This window comes from Ornithodoros turicata, chromosome 1 (genome assembly GCF_037126465.1).
Source record: "Ornithodoros turicata isolate Travis chromosome 1, ASM3712646v1, whole genome shotgun sequence".
Taxonomy (NCBI): domain Eukaryota; kingdom Metazoa; phylum Arthropoda; class Arachnida; order Ixodida; family Argasidae; genus Ornithodoros; species Ornithodoros turicata.
In genome coordinates, this window is record NC_088201.1 from 225,655,463 (window position 1) to 225,679,540 (window position 24,078).

The window sequence follows — 24,078 nt, forward strand, 5'->3', positions numbered from 1 at the left end:
GGGGGAAACTAATGCCGACCGAGGTGGTGGTGGTGGTGGGGGGTCGTTATGGGTGCCACGAGTGCAGGGTGGGTGTGGAGGCGTTCGGGCTGGTGCTCAAGGTACGGGATATTCCTCTAGTTATGGGTGTCTATTCGGAACTATATTGTTTTGGCTCAGTAACCCTATGCTTCGGAATTTTTACGTTTTGCCGTTTCTCGGCAACGCAATCCCTTGTCCGTGCAAAGGCTCGCTCCTGATTTTCTGTTTCATACTACGTTTGCCGTCGCCACTCCTGCTGCCCTTTCCGTCAGCGATTATCTCATTTCTGTTGATTTCGCAAAAACGAGAACACACGGTGAAACAGCCGTGTCTACTTGTGACAAGTTGACAATATCAAGTGGTGGCGTATTTTCAGCAGATATGGACATCAGTATCAGTATAGACGATAATTCTCTACCCTCACTCCCTATGTCCCTCACTCTTTAGACAGAAACTGTAGGCGCGTTTGCTTTTCTCGCGCAAAAGAGTTGATAGCTTTTTCCACAAATGTGTTGTCGCCACCCACTTTTTCGCGATGAACAGTTCATCATACACAGCGCGTTTAGCCGGTCTTCAGTCATTGTGGAACGAAGCCAGGTTCTTACGCTCCGCAGGGTGCTGAAAAACCGTTCCACGGCACATGTTGTAGCAGGCAAACACCATGAAAGAAAAGTGTGCTGCTCCCAATACGAGCTAACCCCAGATGGACATTGTTCATCGTCGTTAAATGTGTTGGGGAAGGAAGCCTATCAAAAGGCCGAAAATCATAACGCTTGTAGACGTTGTTGTAGCATTTATCAGTTTACGTAAACGCACAAAACGCTGACGTCGTGTAGCCTCCTAACAGTGGTGCCAAAATAAGGGAATAAAAGCAGCTGTTGACCTTGAATTCACAGAACAAAAAAAGAAGGAAAGTCAGCCTCGCTACTAATTAGGCGCATCCAACACATGCATCAAACAAAGGTGGCTGTATCTGATGCAACCATGCCTTTCCACAGCAATTTTTCAGTCTTGCCACAGGGGCTCTCTCGAGCAAATGCACCAAAAATGAAGAATAGTTGCAGAATAGTTGGTGCTCGAAATGGCCATTTCGAGCACCAACTATTCTTCAAAGCGAATTCCATGGAATAGTCGGACCAAATGAAGCACGTGCCAATTTAGACATGGTAGCGGCTCTGTAATAACGTGGTAACGTAAAAGTAACTCGTTACTATCGAGTAACGGGAACGCGTTCATTTTGTTACTTTTGTAATGGGTAACGTATTTAGTTCCTTTTTTTCATGGTAACGAGTACCGGTATTTAGTTCCTTTTTTTCGGTAACGTGTACAGGTCTGCTCCGAACCCCCCTCAAAGGTCGATTACTGGGAAAACTGCTACGGCGCGCGTAATGCACAGCGTTTGAGATGCAAACGTTATGCCCGCTAAGTTGTGCTTTTGCTCTCCGACAGGGAAGTAAACCTTCGACCCCGTAAATATGGCTTGAACCGAGGGTGGCACAGTCGGATAACGCGTGCCACCTTCTCTTTTTCGTCTACGAGAGGGTACGCTCTTCGATACAGTTCCTGAATCGTTCAAATGTATTCCAAAAGGCTCTCATCACTATGCCGCGTTCGTGCTGCAAGCTGCGAGGAGGATCTCGTCCCGAAACTCCTCCTTGAATACGCTCATCAGGCGCGTTTACATGAAGGCGACATAAGTCGACTGGGCGAGATAGGTCGATCGATCTCCCCTCTCCATGTAAACCCGCCTACATCGACCTAAAGGGTACGTCAACGCAGCAGAAATAAGTCGCTACGTTGGCGTGGTGTCGTCTGTCGTCTGCGTCTACGACTGGTGTCGTCTCGCCTTTGCCATGTAAACCGGGCAAGTCGACTGTGCCGACGGTTTCCGCTATGTCACAACCGCATCTGCCGCCGTGCTCCGCCCGCAACATAAATATGGCGACGGATGGATGGTGCGATGGTGCTTGTGGGGGTGAGTATAGGGCTGTTGCCAGACTGGCATGCAATGCAGCCAAAACAAGACTCGTTCCAGGTGTAGATTTATTGACTGGGCCGTTGGTAGAAGGCTTTAATGTTTATAGGTGCAGTAAAGGAAGTAACACACTGATCAAACAGTATGCAATTGCAAAGTGACCACTTTATTGCCTTGGTGGCGCTGTCATCGACTGAGTCGACTGAATTGCCCGGCTGACTAAGGCGCATCGCTTCCTGCCATGTAAACTGTCCCAAGTCAATCTTTGCGATCAGTCGACTGTTGCTTTCACTCAACGTATGCGGCCTTGTAAACGCGACTATAGCGAGAAATGGGGGCTGGGGCTGAAAATTTCAATTTTCAACAATGGACATTCGAATGGTACACTTCTTAAAAGGGGCAGGGGTACTAGATCGTCCCTTTCAACGGGACGACGTTCCCCTCAATGCGCGTAATAAACGAGCTGTAGAACCGGCAGCTGCTTATGCGTCACTCTTTTACGGGCTGTGAAATTCAGAACGGATATTTGACCTGCGTCTTGCCGTATATGGTGGGGCAAAACACAGACACGTTGTCTTTCTCGTACTCTCCATGCACATATTGTTCTGCATCATCACGATGAAATTGAGAAACCCTTTGACGGTCACTTCCACGTACAGAAGACCGGTTCTGAGCGCGCAATGTTGCTGATGTTGTGTGTCTGCGTTCTCTTCCGTCCTGTTAAGTCCGCTATATTAGGCAGCGGTGATTGCTAAGGCTTACACACCAGTCCCCGGGGCTCTCTCGGAAGCAATTAGTCGCCGCATTCAGGACGCGGTGGTCATGTCCGAAAGGTTACAGGATATGCCTGTCATTCCCCTGCAATTAACCACAGGAAGAACAGCTCCTCAGACTGGGTGACTTACTGACTTTGTGAAATATCGCCAGATCAAAACTAAAGTGACCCGATAACTTAAGAAAAAGACCGGAAGCATCGGTGTTCACCGTTCAACCAGGCAACAAGCTTTGTTGTTGAAGCTTTCTTGTTTTATTTTCTTTCTTTTTTTCGTGAGAAGAAATGTATGCACCATTTCTTCTGCACGTAGTGTCGCGCAGCCAACATTGGTTCCTGGCAGTCGGTCATTGGAAAGTGCTGGTTTCACAAGTTTCCACAATGTCTGTGTAAAGACACATGCCACGTAATACTCAAGGAGTCTTTCAACCCTTATGCCCCTTTGGGAAGGCCGGCTCAGCATTTTCAAGCGATGAGCGCTGCCTGAGCAAACAGAAAAACCAAGAAACTTTGTGCACGATCTCCCCTCCGATATATTGGAGAGATTATTTGGCTCCTTTTGGACTCTACGTGCAGTCCAATGAGACGAAGACCAGAAGTATGCTGGCAGGCTGGCAACCTGCAACAAGATTGAGTGGGTGTGAATGCCTCCGTCCGAAGGTGCTATACGGCAGTTGAGGTGGCCATACATGGCTAGGTGGCTGAGGCTTTTTGTCAACTAGTGTCTGCAGCTTCATCAGCAGCTGTGGGTAATGTAGGTCAACATACATGGAGAGCTTCATGTACATGTACAGAAACTGGCCACCGTCACCAGCCACATGTCGAGCAATACCGAATATGGACCATCTATTGGTATCCTACTTCAGTAGTCAATAGGTGCTCACAGGGGAATACAGCATACTTCGAGGGGATTCTGACATCAAGACATACCGAAAACCTGGACGCCTCAGACGCCGAACCAGGGAAAAAACACTGCGCAGTGTCAGGCAGTTGGTTTGCTCAGGAAGCAAACCTGGTGCTGAAACTGAAGGGTGCTGATGTAACTGCACCACTCGTCGAGCCACAAGATTGAATCACTGATCCCCTGTGAGATCGTGCAAGCAGAAGAGGATTTCATACACAAATCCCTTCCGTACGCAAACACGTTTCGGTGTACAGTAAACTTTTTACTTTGTTCGTGTAAATAGCTTGTCCCATGGCGCACGCCTTTTTGGTGTTGCTTTTATACTCAAATGATGGGTGTTTTCTAATGCACCCTTTAGTTAAGTGTATTCCTAATAAAACACTGTTATAATGGGCGTTTGAAAACAAAAACACCCTTAAAAGTGGAGTATTCTATTGAAAACACATTTAATGATGGAATTGTTTGCTGGCAAATATCCCTCGCAAATAGCTAGTGTAATGCAAGCTTCCGCGGGAGCATGCCGAGACCAGTGGCCGAGACATACAGTTCGACGTTCTTGCTTCTATGGCAAGCACCACCCTGAACACGGCAGACTACCAGCCGTGGTTCCATCGTAGAACCTAAACCGGAGCGCAATGCGTCGCAGGCACGCCTCGTTAGCTTGGTAACACTGTGGGACCAACGTGAGTGCCGAGCCTTGAAGAGACTTTGGGCACCCTCAGTAGCCTATATTCCCAATTCAAATGGGGTGTATAAAAGGTGTATTAGACGGTAAACACCTGTTTCAACGCCCCACTTTACACCCTTGATGGTCGACATTGAATCAAACGTGGTGTATGTCGATATTACACCTTTAGTAATGCTCTTCTTGCACCGTTTGCGGAATAGAAAATGGTGTTTTTATAAGAATACACCTTTTTTGAGCAAATAAAGGTCTAAAATGATCTACTGTGTGGTCTAACTTGTTGGTCATATTTTGTTGCAATGTGTCGTTGCCAGGGGACAGCACTTGCCGTTTTAGTTTTTGTGCTCGCGGATCTCGAGACATGCCATCTCGTTTTTCTATTTCGGCTCACTTTCGTTCTTGGCCTGTCTCATTAAACAAGCCTGATCCCCTCGACTCCGAGTCTGCGTCCCTGTTTGCTTCTGCCGTCTTCCGGCTCCTGCACAACATAACTTGCTACTAGGCTTGTAGATGCACATTCCTAGTACGTGAAAAAGAGATAGTAATAGTTAGTTTGTAAAGCTCCCCTTTCCTCCATTTTCGTCTATTACGACTAGAATTCGTACCATTCTCCGTTTTCTTCCGTATTATGTAATAATCATATATAAAATTCCTGAAACTGACGTTACTGAGGCTACTGTGCAGCGACGTTATCCCTCAAAGAAGATATCTTGTGCAGTCTTATCGCCGTTCAACGATAACACCTAAAGTCCGGCACTAATTAGTGTAATGTCCCTGCATTTTGTTGCAATGCACGGTACGTTTTCGGATGCGATAGGTTAAGCTGCGATTCACTCTGTATATCTTCTAGTATTTAAAACCGGCGGCCCGCTACCGGGAAGAAGTGGTGCGGTTCTTCGTCACTTTAATGGAAGGTGTGGAGGAGGAATAAGGGTCAACCATTCTGCAGTTTTCAGTAGAAGCTTCGGAAAGGGCAGGTTCATGGCCTTCCCGCATCATTTGAGCACGTTACCTTCAAACAATGCCGTTGCCGTTATTCCGATACCGTAACAACCACGGTGCACGAATAACAGGCGGACGCTGTGGGATCCCACTTGCTCTCCTGGAAAGTGGGTTGCTTGGGTGTTTGCAGGGCATAATTCATCAGGAACAGTTACTCAGAGGGGAGGGCAAGCGCAGATAAAAACGGTGCTCTCATTGTAACGGCACAGTAGCAAAAAGCAGCACATGCAGCGAAACAGGTGTGCGAATCTCAGTGGCGAAGTTAATTCAGCGCTTCATAGCATCTGTCTTTCTGTACGCCTCCACCAGCGCGCTCACTACCGGTAATAGGAATATGTCGCTGGGCTACTTTGCTTTTAAATACTGCTTTGCTTTCATACCAGCTGTGAAGAACCAGATGCGACTGCTTAACCGCGTCCCAAACGTGTCCCAAATGGACGTAAACAGCCCAGGCGTTACACAAACGTTATGATTTCGGGGGCGCCGTACAGTCAGTACAGTTTAGAGTGTCTAATGTAACACCGTCGATCGCTTCTCGGTCGCTTCTGGGAAAGTGGGAAAATGAGCACGGAGTGAACACAGATGCTCGTCTTCTCCCGATTGGTGGTTGCTCTGTCTTGGGAGTCCTTTAGTGGACGCTCCCTTGAACCGTGGCTTCCTTCCTTCTGCCGTTTCGGCGTGACCCTTGTTTTTTTCTTCGGAGGCTGTAAATGTCTCTTCCCTTGGATTCTTATCGAGACAAAACCGAAGAGGCAGTTATAGCCCGACCACGACCAGAATTTATAATTTTCCCGACTTCGCGAAATCTCGTTTTCTGTACTCCACTGATGTTCCGCGTGTTCCGTGTACCCGTAATCGCTTTCATGTTCGTTTAATGACGTACAGCTTTTATTGTTCATTAACATCTGTCTCCCACTTTGAACAAATCACGGGATCGAATGATAGCACTTGGTAGCAAGGATCCGTTTCTTCGGCTGTCCAGAGCGACGCTCCCGTATTTAGCTGGCTAACCTTTTCAGTGACTTTTATCGTTAATTTCTTAGGCAACTTGAGGCCTTGTATGTGATTGATGTTCTGAGGCTGGAACAACATAGAAAGGACAGTTATCCCACTATTTCCGCCCACACGCCCAAATTTTGCGGCACCATTTTCTCCCACGAGGCCCGGTAGCCCGTCTCTGTGGCTATGACAGCTGAAAGCACGTTTGCGATTGGCTAAGGCCGTTGGGAACACTATCGATGAGCAAGCAGCGCGAGCAAGCGAGCCGCAACAAGGGTGAGCCGATAGTGCACTTTTCCTGCAAGAAGCTGTCCCATATACTGCTCTCCCAAGAGGGGCGCAAAGACCGGACCGCAGGAATACGGAGTGGGGAGAGGCCTGCTTATCTTCCCCAGGGGCGACACAACGTTTGTTTCAATGCAGCGCACACTTCCAACTTCGAATATTTCCACAGTCATTAACGAAAGAGGAATAAGTGCAATCGTAATGAAACTGCAAATGCACTTGACGAATCCAGGAATAAAAAGAACTGATCTCGAAAAAAAAAAGAAAATGCTCTGCCGGGAATCCCGAATAACGCTCACCTTCAGAAGGTCATGCCCACGAGCATGCTCTGCGCGGTGGCGTTACGTAATGGATGATGTAGGGGTGCAGGCAGTCTACGTACCGTAACGTTGCAGCTGAAATGCGGATCTATAACACAATGTTGAGCTGAACCACTGCAGTGTCGGCAGCGCCGATATTATATACCTATCGTACATCGTATATACCTATCGCAAGCACATCGTTACGATTTCCAAAGATATATATATATATATATATATATATATATAAAGAGGGGGGGAAAGCCATTAATAAAAATAAGTAAATGATGCTAGACGTGTTTGAAATTCAAACTTACATATTAAAATGGCTTCTATGGCTGCACGTAGAGAAACAGATACTCATTGAACGATGCGACAGCACCAGAGGACACGTGTTTCGCCGTGTTTGCGGCTCGTCGGCCCTGGGTAGCTGCGCATCGTTCGGGATTGGCAAACCAGGGGTCACACAGCGAGCGATATACACCTGGGAGGGTGACACTGCACTCCTCAATGCCACAGTGCAAGCCAGTGAATTATAAAGAGGGGGAAAAGCCATTAAAAAAAAAAAGTACATGATGATGATCTTCCCGACGCGTTTTTCCCGCTTCTTGCCCAACACAGCAAAATATAGCTCGAACCGGCCTTCTCGTGATGTCACTGAATGAACTGAATGTCGTCTATGCTGTAATACACACTCTATGTTCACTCATCGCACACACCTTGTTATAACTTGCTCAGAGACTGGCCGTTATTGAAAACTGAAAACCAAAATGAAAAATTTGGGGGTTGCTGGATGACGAAGATCGCGTACAAGGCGGTGCTGGAGGTGGTGGTGACAGAAAGAAACCTAAAGTAGCCAAAAAGGCCTAACACAACTGAATGTTCGAAATAACACCGAGGAGGAAATACCTCGCGCACTTGGGTGGCTGTTTTCCTTTCTTCAGTTTCGGTTTCGTATTTGTTTGAGAACGCGGCTCAATCCGCTGTGTAAATCTCACTTCCGATCCCTCACAGTTCGCATTAGGTCTGAATCGTTTAGCGAGCCGGTAACCGCTTAAATTTATTTCGATTCAGTTTCAGTTCGGTTCCGGTTTAGTGGTATTGTGTTCGGGTTCAGTTTTGGTTGCAATCCCTGATAACAACGGGAAACATATTGTAGTGGTTGTGACAATTTTGTATGTGTGCGTTTTGCTATCTAGTACAATGCTATCGCCACGACCTACTCTATACTAGAGACCTGGACAGCTAGCGATCCCCTATGGGACAGACGGGTCACGGCTTAGTTACGTTAGTGACCGCTGCAAGCGCCACATAGCATTATTGGGGAGAGGGAATCACCCTTGCCACCGCCTTTAGTCTGCTACGCAGGGATACAGAGGCTGTTGCTAAGCACGCGCTATTATCTCTCTTTATACTCTCTTATACTGCTTCGTCGTTGTCAACACAGCCTACCATACATCGCCGCGGTTTCGACAAGTCGCGGTTTCGATTGCCAGAACTACTACCCCGGTGCTGGGAGCATTGCGGATGTCCAGGTCTCTAGTATAGTAGTAGGTCATGGCTATCGCATTTGATATGTGCCAACTGCCAAAGTGCATTTTGAATCCAGTTTTTACGCTTACGTTTTGTGTTTTACAGTTGAACCCGACCTGAGTGAGACGTCACAGACATCGAGCACGTCCAGCACGACGTCGACCAGCACGACGTCGACCAGCACGACGTCGACCAGTACGACGTCGACCAGCACGGCGTCGACCAGCACGACGTCGACGTCGTCCAGCACGACATCGGCGAAGCCGCCACCACCAACAAGTGCCCGTAAGTATCAGGCTTGCAATGTACTGTTGCGAGGATACAGACAAAGTACGCAACTGCTCAGGAGGAGGACCAGAGCTCGCGAGATTTCGATTTGTCCTGCACGCGCGCTTCGGCGCTAGTGGCCCTGACGATATTGCCGCCACAGTGCTCCCCTCTAGAGAGTGACTGGTGGACGAGTGATATCTCAATAGGGTGGAGAACCAGGCGATGTGACGGGTTGTAGACGTTGGAGGAGGCGGATAAGAAGTGGGGAGGGAAACAGCGAGGACAGACATCGAGTGGATGAGTTGGCTATCGATGTAGGCTGTTTTCAGGCGCTCGGTTCTCACGATGTCCTCGTGACCATAATGCAGCACTGGGTCGATGTGGACTGGGTCGTCGAAGGACTTTGTAAGGGCTGGTGTGGGTGGCTTCCGTGTTGCGTCAGTCCGGACTAAGACAACTCCAGGTCCGGGTGTTGGTCGGTCTTGGAATAGTGTGAGGGTCGAGTAGAAGCTGGTCGGAGGGCGTTCATTGTACTGCGCAGACGAGAAACCTAGTCCGAAGTAGCGAAGGGTGGTTTGTTAGCTCGGGAAGACACAAGCTCAGCGGGAAGTCAGGCGGTAGAAAACTCGAAGGGACCAGGCGTGTATGTCGCTGGGTCTTGTCGCTTGTCGTGTATGTCTGCGTCATTAGAATATTAGCGTCGTCACTGGCGGCGGCATGTCGAACGTCGCAACCCCACCCCAACCTGGTACAGTGAATTAGAAGAGTACAGGTCGTTCGGTTTCGGAGTAGGGTTGCCACACTCTTAGAAATGAACTTCGCCGCATAGCACGCTCCTAGCCAACTATAATCTCGAATGATACCGTTATCTGCCGTGATTTGTTGAAAACGGGAGGCGTACGCCCTTTTTGTGACACTTGTCACAAAAAGGGCGTACGCCTCCCGTTTTCAGCAAATATACGATATCATTCGAGTTGATGGTTGGCTAGGACCGTGCTATGCGGCGAAGTTCATTTTTAAGAGTGCACTTTATCCGTCGGCCGTGGGGTGTTAGCGCAACGCAGTGGGCTGGCGGATATAGACCTATGAATCGATACAATGTATGGTATTTTTTTAACCGGACGTTGCTCTGATTTGTTGAAAACGGGAGGCGTACGCCTTTTCTGTGACAATTATGAACAGCATAAGTGTCACAAAAAAGGCGTACGCCTGCCGTTTTCAACAAATCAGGGCACATAACGATATCATTCGAGATGGTGGTTGGCCGGGAGCATGCTATGCGGTGAAGTTCATTTTTAAGATTGTACGAAAGCGCGAGTCGTCAGGATTGTACCTTCACCCAGAACCCCCCACGTAAACCTTGAATTCCGGACTGTAGAAATCCGAGCAACCGCACTCCAGAGAGGTCGACCGAGCATTTGGCAGAATGAGGCCAGGGGGCGCTGTAAGTGGGGGGCGCTGCTGACATGGGAGGGCGGGATAACGTTCGTTTCCGTTGCACCATTAGCTTTTTTCTTCCTTCTACAAATTTTGTCATCTCCACATTTATGTTTGCTATTTCTGCTGTGCGCTCGTGTTTTGAAAGCAACCTCGGTGATAAACTGCTAGGAACGCGGTTGTGGGCAGATCGCCTTCAACTCTCGGATGAAACCCAGATCAGTAACCCAAGAAAACCAAGATAGATCGGTATAGGGATCGCCATACCGCGATTTAATTACTGCTAATCGGCATGTGTTTCAAATTGATATTCGTTTATGCGGAAATAAAACCATCACCATTTAGTACGAAGTAGACCTGACGAGGGAAGTGAATTCTATTTCGTTCGGACAGAGGCCGAGTCACGTGATGAGGAGTACTAAGTGAGCCGTAGTGGTACTTTTATTCGGCGTTTTCCTATCATGTACTACCAAACTGGTTCACGACAGAAAAATAGGAAAATACGGAAAGGCAATTTGTCTCGAACGAGCATTCTTTTAGGAGCCGAGCCATTGTGAACAAGCTTCAAGTGTTTGCGGGTTATTATCAGAACTAGGGATGGGCTAACCGAATCCGCGAATCCTTCACAGGGATTCGAGATTCGGGAATCCGAACCCGGTGCCCAAAACGCTGAATCGAATCCACCAGCCGGTACGTTGCTCTTGGCTCTCATTTAAGTCACATATAACATGGTAAACAACACATGTAAACAATAACAACAACACGTTAAATTCCATTTAGGAAGAAATATACGGGTATGTTTGCTCTTGAAAGTGAACTATTATTTAATTTGTTTCTCGTTAAACAAAGATATCAAATTCTGCTTCAATGCACTAGAAGTGTTTTTCCCTTGGCTTTCTAACTACTTTTTTTCAAGGATCCGAAAGATCCGAGATTCGTAAGATTCATAGATTCGCAGAACCTTCATTGGGTTCGGATACGGATTGGATTGAATCCACCCCATCTCTAATCAGAACCAATACATTCAGGTTGTTCTAGGTGTCTCCCGGTGCCACTAGACACACAACACAGCTAATTGCTTGCATTACATGTAAATGGGAATTATGCATCTGATTCAGTTCATATTCACGAGTAAGTAGTTAACTGGCAGGGGTTCATCGCTCTTGCAAGAAAGCCCTCCAGTCATACCAAACATGATGCAAACTAAATTGGTGCAATGTGGCATTCTGTACTGTATTGAAAGGGACAGTCTCGTTCAGCCGGGCTAATGCGCACGAGGACTATCAACGAACTCGTATTCACGGAATTTCTCTAAACGTTGCGTAATATCAGACGGCGAAACCTTCACTCTCAAGCAACGTCACGCATGACATTGGTCTCCGGGTAAGTCGCTCATTGGCTGAGCGAAGAATAAAATGGCTGTTTGCAGTTACCGCAGCTGTCATGGCAGTTGCAGCTCGCAGAAGGATTGTGGGTTGTCATCCTCATGAGCTCCCATTTGCTCGCGAAGTGGGGACAGCTCAGATGTAACAAGAGCTGCAACCACAGACATCAGACAGATCTCCACCACGAGCCGTTGATGCTGACCGTGCACTAACTGTGGGGTTGACTGAAAATGGGGCGCGTAATCGGCTACGCGTCTCTTTCACACGTTTTCTTTCCGCGAGCACATAATGCGGATTTTTAATAAACACGCGCTCCTTCTCCACGTACGTCGACGTAGTTTTTGGTTGGTCCCGGCTGCATGCGACCGTCAATTACGACGACTTGTGGGTGGGGTTGGCCTACAGCTACCACCAATTAGGCTGCGAGTTCACACGTCCCCGCAGTCATTTTTGAAAGTCGTCCACTCATCCAATCACCCGCAGGGTGATGAAGCCATTTTGGTATTGTTGCGGTATGCTGTGCAATCTTTATCAGTATGTCTATTTTCAACTCTACGAGAGACATTTTAAACGGTTTGAACCAGTTTTCGTGTGCTGTGCCCATCAGTGTACCACATGTGAGAGGTAATGTCAGGTTCCGCCGATGGCTTGCTCCTCCTTCCTTCCTCTCGCTCCGTAGCGTTTACACTTCATAGCTACAAGGAACAATGCAGCTCATTCTTTACTGTACCAAAAAAAGTGCTGGGAAAATGCGTACAACATACAAAAGGCTTCTGGCCGTACTGCTTGCGGATGTCACGATTACAATTTCCGTCGCCTTTCACACTGGGACGCTGAATGAAGCAGCAAAGGCATCACTGCAAAGAGTAGCTAGCTGTAGGGTAGCACATCTTTTTTGTTTGTTCGTTTGTTTGTTTGCTTACCCCTCGGGTCGGGTACGGGATGTCGTGAACTTTTTGGAGGTGAGGACGCAGGAACTCAGCACTTTTTGGTTTATCAATTCTACGAGGCGCACCATACTCGTCAATGAAATCCTCCAGAAACCTGATGACATATTGCTCGGCTAGGCACTGCTTACTTCCACCCTCGGGTAGGCATGTAACCGGTTAAACTTCGTGATGTTGTCGACAAGAACAAACAGCACATTGCTCTTCAATGAAATTCTCACAAATGGACCTAAGTGGTCCATATGGAAGATCACTATCGGCTTCTGCCGTGCCAGAATACAATTGAGAAGTCCTTGAGCTTTGCCGCATGGAGCCTTAAGGAAGAGACATTCCAGCTATTGCCGCGTATGTTACCTGACGGACGAAACCATTTTAGAGAACCAGAATTCCTGTCGGATACGCGCGACAGTCTTGCCCGTAGCAAAATGCCCCCAATGCAGCGATTCTTTACCACAATGAACTTTCGGATTCTTTTTTTTTTCATTCCATCCTCGCGTTGCCATCCTCGTGCTGATAGTGGAGAAGGTAATTGTTTAAGCTTGAAGGCTCTCACATCCTACCGTTCAATCGATGGTCGTTAGTCTTTTGCAGTATTTATTCTCATCTTGCACTAAAATGCAAAAATAACTTGCTCTCAAATGAAATTCATGTTTCAGTTAGTATAATATAAGCAAAATTGCAGAGGTACCGTTTAGGAGAAAAACGCAGTGAAGATTGGCAATCTTAGGCGGCAACGAATGAGATCCAGAGAGGAAGCAACGATTGGCGGCATCCAATGAGACAGCAATGAGGCCGCAGGACAAGCGCATGCTTTTCTGTGGCCGTGAGGATTTGGAACGGGTCCGATAGTAGCGTTCCGTATGGGCGCGGCATGATGCGCACAGCTCGATGATGCCTGTGCATAGCAAGCACAATCCGTGTAGTGTTTGTGTGACGTAGTGTTTGTGTGACATTTTGAAGATTTTCAGTGCATAGATGCATGCGTATTTTTGGAGTTTTTAGTGCTTATTTATCCGCACTCGTGGTCGAACTTACTTGGAGGTGTCATCGTCCGTTCGTGGCGACGCCTGAGCTGTTTTTTAAAATTGCGTAGGCTCTCTTCCTTGTCATTCGCGCCATTCTTCACACATTTGTGAAACATGAGTGAAACGTGAGTATCGTTAGATGACACTAGCATGTCGCTGAGACAAAATGGCTTCTCCAATCGATCACCAGCAAAAGCAACCCCTATCGGGCTTGCATGCCAGTTGTGCCAGCTGCATCCTCGCTGTGCGTGTAACTTTGCCTGTGGGGACGATCCTCGACGGCGGAGATATACAGTGTAATGCTGTTATGTGTACCAAAAGACGCGCATAGTCGTTGTGGGGTTCAGTGCGCAAACAGTTTCGCGCCTGCCTGTGCTCAAGTTTGCCAGTGCAGAAAATAACCAGGAGACTCAAATGCATGTGCGATTAACGTATCCGTGGCGTCATTGCGGCTCATTGCCAACTCCTGGTGAAAGCATGTTGAAGAAAATGTGCACCACGTAACACTAGTAATGGTATTTGCGGCACTTGCAGCTTGTCACCACACAATTGGCACTACACACACCTTGTAAGTGGAAGTGTACTCCAATTGTCCATGAAGCCCACGAATGAACACTTCCAACAGAACAAACGATTATTGTCCTTAACTTCCGAGTTGATCGAGGCCAATTGACATGCTAGGAAAAGCGAACCAAATGTAGAATATACGAGTGTAGAATATATGAGTTGTGAACCGAACCTGAACCATTACTTTTGACGGAAGCGAAACCGAACAGAAATTTTCATGGGACTGTTGAACGCGAACCGGAGTAGAAGCGGAACAAAAAATAATAGCGGTAACCGATTTGCAACGAAACTATTCGGAAAGAAGTGTCTGGTCTCCACTCTCCATATCACTGATTTCGTAAATTTTCATCGAGCAGTCAAACGAGTACGTACAGTAAGTTTGCTTTCAGCGTCTTTTTAACACGTTGAAGCGCAGTTGTCCCTGTAAGCGCCGCGGTTTGCGCCTGACGAACGTGCTGCTGAGTCAGCTGTTCAGAAAGGGGCGCGGACGCTTGTCAAATGTCGGGTTCCCAAGCAAACAACGTGGCTGTCCTTTGCCACCAATTGCTGTAGTTTCTGAAGGTGAGTGGCCATCGTCCACCGAATGAAGCAGGAATGGAGTAGGCCAGTTGTGTAGCTCGATAAGACGAATATGTGGTTATGCAGAAATTGAGAAGGAGCATACCCAGAGCGGTGCTGTATGATTGGTGATGGTTGGGAAAAATGCTTACTGCCTTTACAGCCACATTGTGTTTTGGATTAACTGGTGCACTGCTGTTAGGTCGGACACAGCGAGGTTGGTAGACTTATCTTCGACATACTTCAGTACGGTTTAGTACCGTCGTGTATGTAAAATGCTGGCTATCTTACTTTGCTGGCACTGTGCGTGTGAGAAATACGATTTTGGGAATAGACAGTAGCTATCTGCATATCCATTTCTTCTTTCTCCCAATGCAGGCACAGTACGCATTCCCTAAAACGAACACGTTGAAGCGGTTCGCGAACCAGTTCGGGGCTGCAAACTGGTTCGATTTTTGGCGCGGCCGAGCCAAAACAGCGCCGGAACGAAATTCAAGCAAACCGAACCGAACCTGTATTAAATAGAGAGTTTTAGCAGACCGTTGACAACGGTGGTTTGCGTCAAACCGTATTAACCGGATCCAATCAGTGGATAAGATTCTGAGTCACGCGCGACTACGATTGGTTCCGATAGACACGATAATCTTATCAACGGTATACTAAAACTCACTAATGTCTCTGTAAAGCGTAGTGTCGGTGGAGAGGGGCACTACCTCTCTCGCGATGCGGTATCCCCCCCAGAGCTTGTTTATTGCTCGCCGCTGATAAGTCTAGGCGGGCGGCGATTTATCTCATTGGAAGGAACACAGGAACCTTGGTCCATAGAACATGATAAGCCCAGATTCATTTGAAGAGGCTGCATGTTGTGGTTTGAGAGCTTCTTTTATTGTGTCGTAATAATGAAAATTAATTCGTACGCTGCTGCCGCAGCTGCCGTTCACGCAGGGCACGGTTTTCGCCAGCGCTGCGAGCTTCGCTCGTGTCTAGCGCCCGTCACATTGATATCTGGGAAGAACCATTTCGTGGTATGTCGTTTTGCTCTATTACGGACTGCTAAAAAAAATTTCGGAAAAATCGGCAATAGTCTCGCGAGGTCCGAGCAGGTACTTTGGAGTCGGTTCGCATGGAATTGCCCAGGTACCAAATTAAACGTCCCTTCTGACACGACCCTGAGCAATCCGTGAATAGTGTTTCGGAGTCGGGGTTGCACAAAGACACTATTGAGCACTCGAGAGTGTAACTTGGCCTCCTACTAAGGCTTGCTGTCTGAGAACCTTGTTCGGACCGTGATCGAGATTTGAACTTTCAGATTGCGATTGAAATCCAGATCGTGGGACCACGTTGCCGCTGGTGATGGTCATTGCAATACACCAGAATTCATTTCAATGTCCTTTCAATTCCGTTTCAGTGCTGGATATCCCTGGGATTTTCAACCCTTGATTTTCCTCGTTCCCACGGAGCTGCAGTACAAATATCACCTTATCCGGAAACCTTGCAATAGGAGTAAACTAGGAAATCAGCTATCATATCTGTCATGAATTTTTGAACGAAGGACTATTGTGCAAGTCATTGTAACTTGTAATATTTTTGCAAAACATTGAAATCGTTGTTATAACTGTTTTGCATGCAACACAATACGAACAGAAGGAGAAAAAGGACAAGGTGCTAGCTCCTTCCTAGACTCTAGCACCATGTTCTATTCCTCCTTTTGTCAGTGTCCGTGTCACTGAATTTTTCTGCAAAATTCAGTGGGAACCGTTGTGGCCACCCACAATCTGTTATCAGCGGGAATGTATTGTGAAGCCGAAACAAACAAACATGAGGAAATTGATTCATTGGTTGATTTTTAAAAGAAAAAAAAATGAGATGTTAGTCTTGAGCCACTCGGGACTGGTTACGCGTTATGAGGAAATTAGAATAGTGCAATAGAGCTAGTGTATTGTAGAAGGAGAATAGAAGGAGACACAATACACAGAGGACAACATGTACGATTAAGTAATAATTACGACTTAGTAGTAGTAGTTGTTGTTGTTGTCGTAATTAGTAGTATTAGTAATAAGTACGGTTAAGTAGTAAGTTAAGTAGTACGGATTAAGTGGTGACTATACGTCTAGTTCGACTCACTTTTATTTCTAGACAGATGCCACTGTATACCAAGGTACAAATTTGGGGTAGTTGGTACATAGCCATGAGTAAAACTTGCAGCCAAAGAGAGGACAGAGACACAACAGCGGGAGCTGCAGTTCCCGCTTCAGGAAGCCTCAAAAAGAGAAGACTTCGTGTTTGTGTCTGTCCCTTCGTGGTTCCCTAGTCTCGGGTTCTTACATTATGCACCGTCATGATTGTTGCAAGCGGATGTGAAGTGTGTACACGCTCTTTTCCAGCGTCCAAGCCAGGAGACTTTCTTCTGTGTTCCGTCACATCCGGCATGGCAGACCATCTCCCTAAAGATGGCTTGTGCAACGTAATCTTCTTTTCGCTGATCACGACCAACACCAGCGTGATGTTTTCTAGTATGAGAGTAATTGCGTTGAACCGCATCAGAAGATACGTTGCTGCGTCAAGGAGAACTCAATGCGGGCTCGACTTCCCGTTCAAGTGAGTCCTCCAATTATGCTTTATCCTTGCAAGGATTCCCCGGGCACTTGCCTCATGGTAGTATGAAACTACATATGCGGACGCGTTTTCCATGGCAGCTCACCTAGATTTGTACCGTGCCATCAACTTGCTGGCAAGTTGCCTGCTGCCGACAGAGCCCCGAGGGGTCAGCTACAGCTGCTGACCCCTGCTGCTGCTGTATGGCATCCATTGCAGATTGGTCGGAGGTGTGAAAAGTTGCCAACTTCTATAGTTACCACCTAGGTTAGCATAGGGTGGTAACAGCAGTTATCGTATAATCAAATTGCAATCAGCGGGCGTACGTCCCCCTCACTCACCTAATCGGGTACAGGTGCCAACATTTAGGCACAACGTATGGGGCAATTATTACTTCCGAAAAGATGTAGCTGCTCCACCCTATTTTCTAAGAGTACAGAAGCGGTGTGTACACACGGGTGCAGTCGTACTTGTGACATATTTTTCACAGTGATATCCCAATTCAGGCTTCAAGCGATCACTGCACTCAAAAGTTGGCCTTTGGTCTAGGAAACAACAGTGCTAGAATAAAGTGCAATGCAATGCGAGAAAATAGCGACGACGCGTGACCCGTGCGTACAGTGCATGGCTAAAAACTAGAGACGATATTGTGATGTTTGATATTCGCCCTGCACGGTCACTAATTCGGGAGGCACAATCCTGGTACGGAACTATTTTATGGCAGTGTGAAACTCCATGCGAACGCGTTTTCCGTGGCAGCACGCCTAGATTTCTAACGTGCCATCAAGTTAATGCATTCACTGCCTGCTTCGAACCCGTAACCATGGACCGCTTTGAACTTTGGCACTTGCTGATAACGAAGGAGAAAGTCTCCAAGCTGTTCCGATTCCTTCTCTCTCGGCCAGGTCACTCATGTCTGCGAAAACGAAACGTTCCCTCCTCCCTTCCTCGTTCCTGTAATCTCCCAACATGCGCCGCGCGTAAAAGGAGCACTGGGAACACTATCGGAACAAGTCTGTCTGCTCTGTCTGGAGCAATTCTGTGCTATTTGCAGATTGGAAGACTTCCAGTCGGTGGTTTCCCACGTCCCGGGGTCAATGCAAAGCCACCTAGGCAGCAGAAGGCCCGCGTACTCTTTCAATTCACGTCATGCTCCTGGACCGAGTGTCGCTGAGAAGCCATCTCATTGAAAATGTATGGCAGCCGGTCGAGGTGCTTGACGGTATCGAAAGAGTGCACAGCCCTTGTTATCCAGGTGGCATTGGTCAAGGCCACCCCACGGAGCACCGCTGACTTCTCCTTCCAGATGGATAGATTTGACCGGAGCTACGGTGTCACGTGGCATCTGGTTTCTGCTATTGGTTACTGCACTTATCTTCCATTCGCTTTCGGTGACATAGTGGAAGCTCCTGCTTGTACAGTGCTGGGCAGAAGTTTACGAAACACGCTCCTCAGTATTCCTTCCTCAGAGTGAGAAGCTAGCAGCGCATGGGGACCGTACGGATTTGCAAACAGGACTGGGTTACCTAGTCCGTACAATCCCGTTCCCTGCTAGCATGTCGCTTTGAGGAAAGAATACGCCGGATCGTGTTCCGTAAGCTTTTGTCCGGCACTGTACTTCGCTTGCGCCCGGTCGTGTGCGAGCGCCCCCACACCCCCGCTCATTCTAACGCGTGATACAGACCGTGTGCTGTTGGCCGGAGCGGGGCACTCTATGCAGTCGCCTGATTGTTCCGAATAGCTGCACCCGCACCCAGGGTCAGTGACCACTTTCGGGTTTTCTATGCAAAAAAGAAGCATCTCAATGTCCGTACACTCACTTTCGCACTGCTTACTGCATTCGCAGCACTATTGTCGAGCACCGAAACAACATCGGAAGTTCATCGATGCTCCAAGCCATCAGAGAGATCGGTGCGCCCTTGTCCGGCGTCCTCACTGCCAAAGTGGGACCAAACTGGGATGAGCGTAGCGAAGCCACGAGTGTCTTGCTTCGTGTAAGTTGTAGTTGGAACAGTTTAGGCTCGCGTATTACGATACCCCGGCAATGTAGGCATTGAACGTCTTCGTCAAGCGCGTTCTTCCACATATTCCGCGGAAAGCACTTCTAAAAATTGTGTGCGCGAAAAGTTCGGAATTCCCACTCAGAGGTGCCTTCCAAGAAGAAAATACACACACACAGACAAAAATGCTTCGCAAAATTTGTTATTTTTTTAGTCAAAAACGTCGAATTCGGTTGAGACGGCATTTCTATGCTTCACCTCTTCCGGTGATGTAATTGGCATTGCCGCCGAGATTCACCACGCTGGTTCCTATCCGACACGGAACGAAATCATGAACGCAGGCGTCTCACTGTTCGGCAGCATACTCCATTGACGTCGGTCCAGTTACACGTATTTCAGGCACCCACTATTCCGATAGCACCTCCAGTACAGCGGCATTTTTTTCCAGACACCACTTTCAATGTGCAATATATAAATAGTAAACGACAGCATGGAAGACAGATGTCTAACAACATTGTCACTCTGAGGATTGCTGATGCATATTCGTGCAGCACTGTGTTGCAAACCATATATACATCCCAGGTAGGGTAAGATGGGACAAGATAATACAGAAATTTGCAGTTGAATATGAACTGAGTATGGAATATGCTCCCCCCCACACACAAAAAAAAAGCTGGCCACAGGTCTAGAGCTTCCGATCTGTAAATCGTAACCGACGCAGCCGGTTGTACAATAAACACAGAAAAAGAACAAGAAATTCAAAAATGCAGATTGTCTCATCTTGCCCGAACACTCGTGACAAGACGAGACATCGCGTGCACTAAGATGTGACACGCCTTGGTAATGAGCTACAGAAAATAGTTTTTGCTCTCCAAGCACCTACACAGTTCCCTTGAGCTCCAGGACCACATAGTGTGCAATAAAACCACACAGAACCCGGTGCTATTTCTTGCTCCACCGTCCTTTGCACGCCATGCACCGCCAGTCTGGAGTGTCGCTGGTTGCTCGCTTTTGAGTGCTGTGAAATGCTATAGGCGATATGCAAAAAAGAAATATCTGAGGAGCATGCATAAAACTACCTAGTCGCGTCTTGCCCAGTGCATACAGTCGGATTGATTAAGTTTCCTGTGAAACACCGGGTAACTAGGAATGTGCACATTCTGCGTGTATCTATATGAATGAAAAGAAATAGGATATCCAGTTACATTGACAGAGTAGGCCTGAAAACGCTGCTGCACAGATGACAAAAAAGAGTACAGAAAATCGCGCCGTTTTGCAAGCCTTTACATTTCAGGCCTTCGCAATAATACTAAATAAATCCGCAATAAAGCAGACATGCAGAGCCATCTATGAGTAAAGTGGCAATCGCATGGAACAACGCGTCGCTGCGACAGGAAACGTCGAATACATAATGTCGCGGCTTGCCCTGTGTCTCATCTTGCTCCAGCTTACCCAATATCCTGGCGAAATCGCAAATTGTCACCGTCAGTTTATGTAGAAAGTAGAACCATGCGACCGCCAGATTCCTACTGTCCACACATCCCAGAATCAGAATGGATATTTGGATGTTCAGGGGATGTCTTCCACCGCTCCACCAGATTATGGCGGTAATGTAAAAGTAATGCATATGCTATATGGGTCCGATAGGAGGAATGCGCAACGAAGTGAACCTGTACAGGAGTGCTTTTGAAGGGGTGTGGACAATTGGTCGCCATGAATGCGCGCATACAAAATGTGATTTCAAAACATTGTCGACCAATCGAAGCTCGCGTACAGTCTCGGCCAATGTGGTTGCAACACGATGTGTGGGCGCAGTGGTACATAATCTACAGCCGCATCCGCGGGTACTTGAGAGGGCTGATCTCTGCTCTGGCAGTGGAAGAGGAGAACTTTTCGAATAACGCTCCATACATGGCGCTGGAGGTCATACGAAAACAACATGCCGGCTCCAACTCGCCATCTTGCCTCAGTGTCGATCAGGGTTACGGAGTTGGCACTCCGGAGTTGGAATGATTCCGGAATCATTTCAGATTTATCATAGCCTGGAATGGAATTTGAATGGAATGACGGAAACTCTTCTAGGAATGGAATGGGAATGAAATTAGGGCGTTTTTTCGCAGGAATGGAATTCGAATGGAATGGTCTGGGCGCTCTGGTGATAGTTTTGATTTCAGTCCAGTGGTTTCTGCCGTTTACAGACGCACAGCACCTGCACACGTTAAGAGCGCAAAAATGTTGTTGAATATTCGGCATGCACCTTCATTTCAAAAATAAGAATACAGAGATGCTCTCCGCGGTCCCCCAGAATATCGCGCAGCTCCAGCAGACGGGAGTATTTCCCACAGCTTGGCATATTATGACAGCACAGCAAAGGACCCATTTCCAGAACCGGAACACGCGATATCAGCAAGATTGCTCACATGTGCAAATTAAAAAAAAATGTTTCTCATCGCAATTAGTACTGTATCGATGTTGTTGTGATTTTAGGAACCTCCCCGCAGCTTGTCTTGATGTGCTTTTTCCGCGCTGGGTATTGATAACTTCCCCTAACAATGTGGGCTAGCCAGTACAGTTACCGCTCCTTATTTTTTGTTTTTATTGGTGGAATTAAAAGAATGGGATTGGGTTGCCTAGACATTCCAGGAGTGGGAATTGACCATGCCTTTCTATTCCGATGAATTGAAAGGAATGGAATTATAACAAATCTCCATTGCTGGGAATGGGATTGGAATGGAATGGAATTCAGCAACCCTGGTGTCGATACTCTGAAGCATAGCTTATTCAGTGGCTCCAGTTGACCGAGCCTTACCGTAGCAGGTGTCTCGTGCGTCGCAGTTGCTCGCTTGGCGTGCTAAAAAAACGCAACGAACTCCGAAACAGTGGATTAAACTATAAACGGTAAACACCGCCCTGAACACTAGTGTATAGGAGCAACGCTGAACCCAATTATGCCGACCGTCGCTTTGTTACCCACTGTGCTGTCCAGACTTGCCGTCCTGCGCCCTTTTGGGGAAGTCGCCCGGCGGCTCTCTTCGCGCTCGAAACGGCTCCGGGCAAAAGCCTTTTCAACCTGTCAGGTGACAGAACGATGTCATTCGGGATTCTGAGCCTGCTATATGCGGTGAGTGTGAAGTTGCAGTGGATGCGCTGGGCAGAAAACACATATCAATGTTAACGCAGCTCACCCCGCACGCAAAATCATTAGTGACAATTAGTGACAGTTACCACCTTACAGTTTCAGTTGTCATTCCGTGCTTGTAAGTGACGTACGTGTTGAATCAAAGTAGAAGAACGAAAAGAGATGGAGGGTGATAGAGCACGAATTGTTTCCGGAAAGTATCAGTATATATCTACGACTTATGACAGGTTTCACTGGCAGCGAAGAGGAAATTGGAGTTCACATCCAATATACACACGCGAACTTTTCTGAAATATCCGGACCAGGTGTGTCGTTGTTGCCGACTGCGGGATCACAAAATAAATAAATAAATAAAAAGGAAAAGAGGAAACAACGAACAACTCTGCACGAAAATGAATACTGTTATGAATAAGCAAACAATGTATCTGAACATCAAAACGCACGTGTCACAAACGTTCGTTGGCCACAGTAAGTGAATGGTTGCGACGTGAGGAGCAACTAGCACAACCTGCATTAATGACGTAATTACAGTACCGCAACGCAGGGATTTCCCTACACCCCCCCCCAGAGGGGGTGTACATTTTTGCAACCCCCCCTGAAATTTATCAGGTGACCTCACCCAGCTCAGCTACCAACACGTTTTGGTAGTGAGCCCGGCGCAGCGAATTACATCCGTACTGTCAAACTTTGGCTGTAGGACCAGTCATGCAGATGATCGTACCATGCATTTGTCTAAAATCATTTGAAAGTGACTGTTCAATGCATTTATTGCGCGCATATAGGAGCAAAAATGCGTGCGGGCACGCAAACTCAATGTGGATCATCAAGAACCATTTGCGCAAGGTATTCTGCTTTTTTCGTCTAAGGTTTTCACTGTCGGTTGCAAGGTATTCATTGAGCTTCGTGAGACAAGGTGCTAGTCCTTTTTTCTTTGTCGGTCGTGTGAGTATGCATCTTAATGTTGAAATGCCGTTCATAATGAATATGTATTATACTGTACTGTGTTCTAACGTAATAACATGTACAAATAAAACGGGAAAGCTGTGCAGATATGTCACCATTATGCCACGATTCTTTCCGTGCTTGAAGCGGAAGAGAAATTCCGTAAGTGCAACCTTCACCAAACGTAACCCCCTCCCACCCAGGATCAGTAATTCAGTGTTGACATTAGCCATTTACGACAATTTGCCACAATCTAAATCAGAAGCATTCAAATGCAACGAAACTATGCGCTAGTGTGTGCGAGCTCAACGGTCGGAGTCTCCGAAAGTACGCGTAAAGGCTCATTCACACATGCGTTTTCAAAAGCGGCGTCGCCGCAGCGTTCGCGGCGCGGCCGAGCGGAGCCGGTCACACATGCATTTGCCGCCAGCGTACAAACGCGTTTCGTTGGTGAGCCAAGCGGCTCGCGTTTTGCGCCGCCGCGAACTCGAAACGCTTTCAAAAAACGCATGTGTGAGTCCAGCTTAAGTCTGGACAAGCTCCCGCCTGGCCGTCTCCAACGTTTCTCTCCTAATCATTCTCACAAAATCACCAGGTGTCTCGCAGCCAGTAGTAGGCGTTCCGCGCAACCGCGCCAGCAGCGCGGTCCGCTGGTCCCAACCCCTTAAAGCTCAGCTACGCTGATTTTCGAGTGTTACGAATAGAATGCTACTCACATGATGTGTTCATAAGGGAACA

General features: G+C 47.5%; 1 protein-coding gene across 1 annotated transcript in view; it reads left to right on the forward strand.

The window, feature by feature from the left end:
• The first annotated feature begins 6,597 nt into the window (after positions 1-6,597).
• The window catches only part of LOC135395509 (uncharacterized), a 53,899-nt gene continuing 36,418 nt past the window's right edge, over positions 6,598-24,078 (forward strand). The window contains exons 1-4 of the mRNA XM_064626683.1: positions 6,598-6,634; positions 8,581-8,760; positions 17,049-17,262; positions 19,106-19,253. Of these exons, the coding sequence (XP_064482753.1) occupies positions 6,598-6,634; positions 8,581-8,760; positions 17,049-17,262; positions 19,106-19,253 (579 nt within the window). The remainder of the gene's footprint in view (positions 6,635-8,580; positions 8,761-17,048; positions 17,263-19,105; positions 19,254-24,078) is intronic.